We start from the raw sequence: 9373 nt of genomic DNA, 5'->3' as shown, positions 1-9373 counted from the left end.
TGAAAACTAACCAGAAACCCCATTAGATTAGTTAATAATTCACTGCCCGGTCATTTATACCAGCTGAGGGTTGTCAGTAGTGTTGCAGTACTTTATGGCATGGAAAGCTGTACAACGACACATGCTAGTTGTATTTTATCAGCGCTCAGAATCAAATATCAGTTTGAATATGTAGATGTAGGTGGGTGAGAGGGGTATTTCTCCTTTGCTCTAAGTGAAAGAGTAGCCCCACGTTGAGGTCTGTGCTCACCGACGTTCCTTAGCAGTAGGACAGCGATGGACTCACGAGGGTGGAGAGTCGTGACTGTAGCAGAGCTCCCACTTTTCAGACAACGCTGGAAATGCTAATATGGTAGGAACTGTCTGACCACCTCCAGCCTCACTACGGTGTCAAGTGCCTCGAGCACTGGTCACCCTCTAGACCGTGCCCACCACCAAGCCAAGAGTGTAAGACCTCACCAAGGATGATGATATTAGCAATCAAGCTCCAATTAATTTTGGATTACATTCCCAATGGTTGTGTCTGTGTCACAAGTCTGTGACTCAGTGTCTGTGGAAGGAGGGTTAAACTAGATAACAAGTGGAAAGATAGAAGGCGGCAAAACAAAAAAAAAAGAAAAGGATTATTGGTCACTGAGAACTGAAAGGTGACACATGTGGCTTATTTTGTAACGGGCTGCAAGAAGGATCAGAAGACTACAAATTGGAAAACTAGAAATCAGACATATTAGTTCCAAATGTAAGAGCTAGTGCCTGAAGAGCTGTGACGTGCCAGGGATGAGTCAACACCGCTTTTGTGCCAGGCAATCTTGTCTTACAACCTACCTCAGTGCCGTGCATCACTTAACAAGCGGATGGAAAGGGACAATGATGTCCTTGCAGCCTTTTTGGAGTTCAGAGAGGCTTTAGACCAAAGCCTCTTTAGGAGACTAAGCAGCTGTAGGAGGAGAGAATATTGCATGGGCAAAATTTGGGTTAAAAGATCGGAAATACAGCCGGGTGTAAATCATTCATTTTATGGAGTGGAAGGAAATCTGCTGTGACGTGTCCATGAGATGTGTCCTGGGACTTCATGATTCACTAGATTCATAGACAGCCTGGGAAGAGGAACAATCTTGAATTTGCTGATATTAGTTAGGATGGTTGAGATGAAAGCTGGCTGTGAGGAACTGCAGAGGAACCTTCTGAGACAGCTGGACTGAGCATTAAGATGACAAACGGGATTCAGAGCAGAGTGATGCACGTTCCAAGTATCACATATAAGATGATGAACTCTGAGCTGTCTCTGACCATAGAGGAACAAGACTTGGTATTGCAATAGTCTCATGAAAATGTCGGTTCAGTGCTCAAGAATGGTCTAAAAGGTAAATGGGCTGTTAGAGATCACTGGGAAAGAAACAGGAAAACAAAACAAAGCACCAGTAGGACTCCATAAATCTGCAGCGTGTTGTGTCAGAAACTACATGTGCAGTTTTTTCCTACCTCTCCCTGATCTCAGGAAGGATAAAGCAGAGTGAAATAGCTTAAAAGAAAAGCAATAAGGTGGTTCAAAGTTTTGGAAGGGCTCTGGCTGAAAAAGAAGAAAATGAAGGAAAATGCGACATAAGCTGATAAAATCATGACGGGAATGGCAAGTGTGATTGCCCCCCCACAAGAACTGTGCAAATAGCTAGAAAACGGCAGGTTTCAAACAAGCAGAAGAAGCTGCTCCCCAGACTGCGTCGATTACTTACCAGTTCCTTTCTCCTGAATGTTAGAGATGCTCAGAATGCTTGTGGAGCCATGGGAAAGCCAGGACTCTAGGAAAGGGTCATGTGTGTGTGTGTGTTCACATTCTTGTCCTTAAGCACCTTCTACTGGCTGCTGTCAGGGGGACGCAAGGCTGGAAGGGTTCTACACTGAGCCAATGAGGTCTCTCTTGGCTTCTCCGAAAAGCGGGGTGGAAAGCAAGATGTCCTGTCCACAGTATCCAACCTCATGTAGGTGACGCGAGACCTGCTGTTGTGTTAGTCTGTCTGAGGGGCACTGCTGAGCCCAGGAACACCAACTCCCATCATTGAGGTTGTTACGAATAATAACTAATAATAATAGTAAAGCACAGCAGTAGTGTCGGGTGGCAGCCTCCAGCCTCCCAAAGCCTTGTGAGCCTTTTCTCTTTGCTTGCCTGTTTGTGTTGAAACCGGCCCTGACAATTTAATAGCCCGGGCACAAATACTATTTACCAAGCTCATTCCCTAGCACGAGTAATAAGTGAGTGAGCAATTGGAAATTTCAAAGGCTGCAGTAACATCACTCAAGGAACCGTGTCTTCATCCCAACTGTCTGTGCAATGCTGATTGCTTCCCATGGCTGGCCGCTGCAGGGCCAGGCGGTGGGTACAGGAGCTGGCTGTTTCAGGAGGATTTAATTGGACTGACACTGCTTTCCTCCTCTCTGCTTTTCTCAGATTGCAATTGAGGTGAATTTATAAAATGTGCTTCTGCACATCGGAACGTTACTTCTTAAAGCAGCTGCACAGAAATATTTACGTAGCCTGCTGCCTTCCTGCCTGATTAAAAATAGGTGCAGGAAGTTGTTCCACTGCTTCAGAGCAGCACAGCTAACTTTGTATATTCAGGCAGATATTATCTAAGAAACCAGTGAGATGCTGAGAATCATTTTGCTCTGTATTTGTGAGTGCGGTGGCAGCCCTATCTTCCAGTTGGAAAGCTTTACAAAAGCCAATAAAGTGAAAAGTGGCTGTGAACATCATTCTAACCCACTTATTTTTCCTGTGTTCCCTATATTGTTAGTGATCCCTTGTTAAGTCAAACTGACTTAACACAGCTGAAGAGCAATTTTATCTGCTGCTATTTTTGTTAGAGAGATGAGATTCCAGCGCAGCTGATGTAACTTGCAGCTTGTGAACATTATCTCAGAAAAACAAATCCATTATTTTCTGAAACTTCTGACTCGCTCATTCTGCTGAGAATAAAGTTTTCCAAAGCCCACATATGCCACCGCCTAATCCGTAAGTGTGAAATTGGGATGTGTCAGTTAGAATGCAATTGATACTCATTTCATTTCCCAGAACTCTGTTACTGGCATACCCTGATAAGAGATTACACGCAGCAGTGTCATCATCTTTCATTGTGGCAGCCACCGCGCTCCACGCAACACAGAAGTGTGGTGAGCAACTATCACAAAATACAGAGCTGTAGTAGCGATGCCCAGTAAACCACAACACAGGTCCTGGATCCTCGCCGGAGGCAACAGATTCCTTCTGCTGATTTTTGTGGAAATAAAGCATCCTCCTACTGTATCAGGATCGGTACCGGTTGGTTGTGACATTCGGGATTAGAGCCATAGCTAGAATAAACCAGCCTTCCTCAATGGCTTCTCTGGTTTTACTGCAATTATTGCGCTTGTTGAATCTAAGGACAGACACGACTGTTTGGATCAAGTTGTAGAATTTCATGCATAATTCATTACTTCATGCCTAGCTTTTCTTGGCAGAGCTATAGGCAGCCTCTTGATTTACAGCTCACTGTGACTGAAAGTTGTCTGCTCTAAATTTATCCTCCATCTAGGAATGTACAAACCGGTGCTGTAATGCAACTACCTGCACTTTGAAACCGGGAGCAGTGTGCGCGCACGGGCTTTGCTGCGAAGACTGCCAGGTGAACCACATTTCTTACCTCTGGGGGTGGGCAGCGTTCCACAACCTTCCCAACTGCAGAGCAGTAAGCGAGGCTGGAGAACGAGCAAAGAGTGGTAGCGGGAAGCGTGAAGGCACTTGTGTTTCATGTAAGCAATGAAAAAAAGGCTCAAATTCTAACAGTTACTGAAGGAGCGGATCAGCAGATGATTTTACTGGTGCTCTGCTATTCGTAGCCACTTCATTTGCTCATGTAAAACCTCTTCTTTTTCACGAACTTTTGTAGGCTTTGCTTTTTTTCATGCTCATGTGGATGCTGTGCTCTGGCACGCAGTCATTAAATGCTGGGCCCTCTTTTTATGGGAAGACTCTTAAAATATTCATTCTATCAACAACATATATATTTTTAATGGCAGATCATCAGCTCTTGTGAACTCCAAACACGCTATAAAACGCCGACTTGCCGCAGGTGTTTACCTTCTTGAGTTCTCAGACCGTCTCTTGCATATGGGCTAATAAAGCATTCAGCAAGTTTCCATTGTGTCTGTGGCAACCGTCTGCCTAAAAGCTCGGTCGCAGCAAGCTCTCGGAACAGCTAGCAAATGCTTTTAAGCAAAATCAATCTTGATGTCTTTTTGCTTTTTACCAAAGGTTCTGTGGTGATGCAGTTAAAGTTCAGTGCTGCTCCCAGAGCACACTCAGCTTTTATGGTGGTTGTTGACGCATGAATGTTCAGCTTGCCATGTTCCACCATTACCCAGCTGCCTTCAGCTCTGCAAAAAAATGCAGTTATCCAGGGAAATCAGGACAGGAAGAGTTACATGGGCTAGTTGTATAAATAAGTTGAAGAAGATCTTGATGCCCATGACAGAGCGACATTTCCATGAGGAAATGCACCTCCATCCCAGGGAGCTGAATCCAGAGCCAGGTGGGATGGTGGTTTCGTGAGCCATAACGTAATATTACGTGGTCAGCTGGCTGCCCTGGTCCTGCCATGTTGTTACAGCCATACGGATGAAAAGGTTTCTGGTCTGACCTTTGGTCAGAGCATCCTTTGCAGCACAACCCAGACTGTTTCTGAGCCTGTGTCTAGGCGTAATCGCTGAAAACTTTGGTTTGCATTTGAAAACAAAAGGCTGGGTTTACCTTCTGACCTGAGCCACATGAGCCATGTTTACAGCTACAAGTTCAGTTTGGCCCTCCTTCCTGACAAACCTTTCACAACATGTGTCAAATAAATGTATTTAAAGAGCTGCATAATCCTTCTACTGTCCTCTGCAGTCAGCTGGTGCAGAGCCAGTGGAAAAAGCTGTCTGCACGCTGCATGGGTTACACCACTGCATAACTCCGAGTGATTGGAATTGCAGCAGTTAAGGGGGGTTGTTTGTTTTGCAGTTAAAACCAGCGGGGATTTCTTGCAGAGAGTCAAGTAATTCCTGTGATCTGCCGGAGTTTTGCACAGGAGCCAGCCCTCACTGCCCAGCTAACGTGTACCTGCACGACGGGCACGCGTGCCACAGGGTGGACGGCTATTGCTACAACGGCATATGCCAGACCCACGAGCAGCAGTGCATCACCCTCTGGGGCCAAGGTGAGTTTGAGAACAAAGAGATGTGTTTATGAGATAGATTTGGAAAAAACCAAGAAGTCTGATTTGGAGGAATTATATACAGTACCAATCTGTATCAATTCTTTTCTGAAATGGGGAACTGAATAATGAGGGAATCATTTTGTGATTCATTTTATCCTCGATTTGCAGTCGTGTTCGTTTCTTGCAGCAGGAGGTAGGGAGCAACAGTAATGAGGTTCATTCTGCAATGCTGCTGCAAATGGCTAGGTGAACTTAGACAAATCATTGAACAGTGACTTTGATATGGCCGTATGTCATCCTACAAAGTGCTAAAAGCTCTTGACAGGTTGAAATCATATCACTTTTCAGGCTGGTCTATGAGCTTCCTTCTGTGCTCTGAATAGCTCATCTGCAAAATATGTATCATAGAATCACAGAATGGTTTGGATCGGAAGGGACTTTAAAGATGATCCAGTTCCAACGCCCTGCCATGGGCAGAGACACCTTCCACTAGACCGGCTTACTCAAAGCCCCGTCCAACCTGGCCTTCAGCACTGCCAGGGATGGGGCATCCATATCTACCTGTTTACATCCCAAAGCAGAGTTTGGTATTTGCCATTAGCATGTCTCACAGTGTGTATTTTGTTAATTGGCGTTACCCTGTAGGCTGACCGCTGACCTCCTGACAGTACAGCATGTGCTCAAGCAGAAAAGAGATTTTATTCTCCCATGGGAACTTACTGATTGTTTGCAAAAAATCTAACAGCCGGAGTTCTTGGGATATCTGAAACAGATGATATCCCAGGAATAGTGTTCACTCTTCTGTAACGTGCTCTGGCCCTTACAGGGCCTACAAACACTAACTCAGCATTTTGCTATGGCCTCCTGTGTCGCTGAGGATGAGTCACTGCGTCGCTGGGGATGAGTCACGTCTCCTTCACCATCTCACTCTACTCCCTCTCTTACATGAGAAAAACCCTTTTACCTCTCCCAAAGAGAAGAATTAATTATTTAGAGCTAGAATTAATTATTTCTTTCTTTCAAACTAACTTTTTCATCTCTCTTAGTCTCTTTCAATTCAGTATCCCTGTGCTCTCAACTTCGTTTCAAACCTGAGTATTAATGTGATGACACGGACGGTTGCCTTAGTCACCACCCTCATCAGAAGTCTGTTGAAGGATTTATCTGTTATCTTCACAGGGACTTGGACCATTCACATTTTTTGTTTAAAAGAGCATTAAAGCATCTCAAGAACTAAAGCCACTGATACAGATAGCCGGTTAGCTTGGTCTTGTGGGGTATAAGAACACGTTAGAGGAGCTTCGGTTCAAAATTAAACTCCCCACGCGGAACAAGCCAAGCATCTGATAGACTCCTCTGAATCTCACTCGCCTCGTAGAGTTAATATGAGCTCATATAGCCGTGTACAGTTATAGCCTCCAGTCTTAGTCATACTGGGATTTTCAATCCCCTGGATACAGAGACATTTTCTCTAGTATAAAGCAAAATCTCCTTATGAACCAGTTTCCCATGCCATGGAAAGTTACTAGGTCAGACTGTTAATAATTCCAGTCACTGAGAAAAATTCAGCTAAAGGTCAGGGAGCTAAATTGCTGCAGCTCCCTTGCCAGGTCTGTTTCCTAACGCAGCAAGTTCTCCAAACCCCCTGGGCTCCCCTAATTCTTTCTTGTCTTCCTTCTCAGGACTATTCAATACGGGCACTGCTGTGTGTGGAGTCTCCAGTGGTCAGTGCTATGGGGTCTGCCTACGAGAAAGACGATGTTGTTGAGAAACAGATTCTAACTGGAATACCCTTATTTGTCCTGGGAACACCCAAGGATAAGGATTTTGAAAGGGAGGATGGGACATTACCAAACCTGAACTGAAAGGCATAATTCTTATCACATTTTCAGGAGTATAAATTGGAAATAATGCCAGTAAAGTAAACCTTCACACAGTGTGACAATAGGGGACAAGCAAAAAAGAAAGGCTAGGGTTGTGAATACCCACTACTTGATCTCAGTTACTGGCTGGAGTACGAGCTGGCAGATGTGGGGTGGAATGGGAAGAGGGTTAGGTGGGCCATGCGGTTGGAAAAATATCATGGTACAAATAGGAATAGAGACGTGACATTCTAAGATGTCAAGTCTTCATATTAAAGATGTATTTGAACATTTTACCAGGTTGCTGTAATTGTTTAGAATTGTTTTTAGCAACTGAGTGAGTTGGAGTGAGGGAGTAATCGTGTGGTTTTTTGAAAAAAAAATTCCATACCATAAAGAAAAATAGATCCCAGTTAATCAACATTTGTCAAAGGGTTAAGGCTGGGCCAGCCACTAGACAAATGGCAGATGCTCTATATCGAGACAATGTTAATTCCTTTTTTCTTCTTCCCAGCCGGAGAAAGCCGTGCAGAACAAAGTACAATCCCCTTTCCAAAAATAATATTCAGTTTTTGAATTCCTTATCCACGTCTCCTTTTGCGTATCTTCCTTTATTCATCAGGTTACAGATGTCCAGGAGCCCAATGATAAACATCAATCTTAATATTTATAGACCTAGTTAAAGAAAAATGATGAGCACTGTCAGAGCTTGTTGACGATAGGCTGAGCGATAGAAAACTGTTTCCAGAAAGAAGCACTTGCATTTGCTTGGGGTGTTTTGGTTCCGTTGTAAGCAAACTCACATCGAAAGGAGGAATGTTTTTCGGTGTGAAAGAGAGGAAGAGCACCAGGTAGTCCCTGAAAACAGCCATAAATCCCTCTTAAAGACCAGGTGCACCCCAGCCTGCTCCCAGAACACACAGATCTCTCTTCTCTCTCTCACCGTAACTCATGTCATTTCTATCCTTAAGAAGTGCAAAGTGCATGAATTGCTTGTGACCTTTTTTATCCCATATTCAGAAATGCCAAGGTGCACTGATCCGACCTATCGCTAGTCGTGTGTCTGAGAAACACATCGGTAGTAATGCATCCGTGTGATACCTGCTGCTCCAGGGGCAGCTGGGTACACAGATAAAGCCACTTACGAGAGAGAAATTATTGATTACTGGGGAGGAGAAGACTCTCAGCTTTAGACTCACGGCTTTTCTACATCGACAAGAAAATGAATCTTTAGGGAAGGAAAAGAGATGTTTGTCAGCACGTTTTCCTACAGAAAAAAGTGATTTGGGGGAGCATGGCAGGCATTGACTTAATCATTACAACATACTTCATTTTTTTGCATAGAGGTGGCCATTCCTTTAGGCAGGAACAATCCTAATTTTAATGTCAATGTTGGTAACAAAGGCCAGTCACTGCTGTAGGAGCTTTGCACTTTTTTCCGGTTACAACCCTATAGGCAAACCAGACGGGCTTCCCAGCCCAGTTAGTCAACCAAACCGTCACTAACTGGTTTGGGTTTGGTTTTTTGTTCTGTTTTTTTGTTTGTTTTTCTGGGGTTTTTTTGTTTGGTTGTTTGTTTGGGGGGGTTTTTTTGCAAAAACGCTGATTTATCCAAGCACAGTCAAGATTTGAATTCAGTAAAATCCAACTATTCTGATCATCACAGAGTTATGGCCAGAGCTTTTCATTTGGAGACGTGTAAAGGCATTAAGCCATGCTCTCAGAGGCAGCATACTCCCGAAATGTCCAAAAAACCCAAAACCAGCTCAGCCCCATCTCGCTCTTGCACAGAATTACCACCGGGATCGCTAAGATGAAGGGAGAGGCCGAGGGGAGCTGGTGGAAACTTTGCTTTGCATCATCAGCGCAGTAAAACAAACGTAATGAGATCTAAAATCCAGGTGCGAATCACATGACAAAGAACTGGGGTTTTGTGCTTGTATTTATTCAGACAGTTGTTCCTAGTGCTGGTTGGCATAGAACAGAATTCCAGTCTGTTACTCAGAGGTTGTTTTTTTCCTTTCTCCACACCCATAAACTCTGTATGATTGTTTTTACATCAGTCTCGAGACAACACTGGGACTGCAATTGAATTTTTTTTTCTATGTCAGCCTGATAATGGGTGTTTCTCTGCCCTTGGAATCAGCACCATGGTCAGAAATTTCTCTCTTCTCTTTCGGGAGACAGTGACAGCATTTTCTCATTGCAGCAGGTCTTGTGCTGATCTGGAATGATGCAGCAACTTCTGTATGGCTTCCAAGAGCGTAAAACATCTCTTTGGGT

The 9373-nt window shown here is 44.2% G+C and overlaps 1 protein-coding gene across 1 annotated transcript in view; it reads left to right on the top strand.

The window, feature by feature from the left end:
- Positions 1-3205: 3205 nt before the first annotated feature.
- ADAM12 (ADAM metallopeptidase domain 12) overlaps positions 3206-9373 on the top strand; it is a 26047-nt gene continuing 19879 nt past the window's right edge. Inside the window, exons 1-3 of the mRNA XM_010144458.1 lie at positions 3206-3310; positions 3570-3659; positions 5033-5228. Coding sequence (XP_010142760.1) covers positions 3206-3310; positions 3570-3659; positions 5033-5228 — 391 coding nt within the window. The remainder of the gene's footprint in view (positions 3311-3569; positions 3660-5032; positions 5229-9373) is intronic.

The sequence above is a fragment of the Buceros rhinoceros genome, unplaced genomic scaffold (assembly GCF_000710305.1).
Source record: "Buceros rhinoceros silvestris isolate BGI_N320 unplaced genomic scaffold, ASM71030v1 scaffold5361, whole genome shotgun sequence".
NCBI lineage: Eukaryota > Metazoa > Chordata > Aves > Bucerotiformes > Bucerotidae > Buceros > Buceros rhinoceros.
Note: the sequence above shows the minus strand (reverse complement) of the source record. Positions and strands in the feature narration are given on the sequence as shown.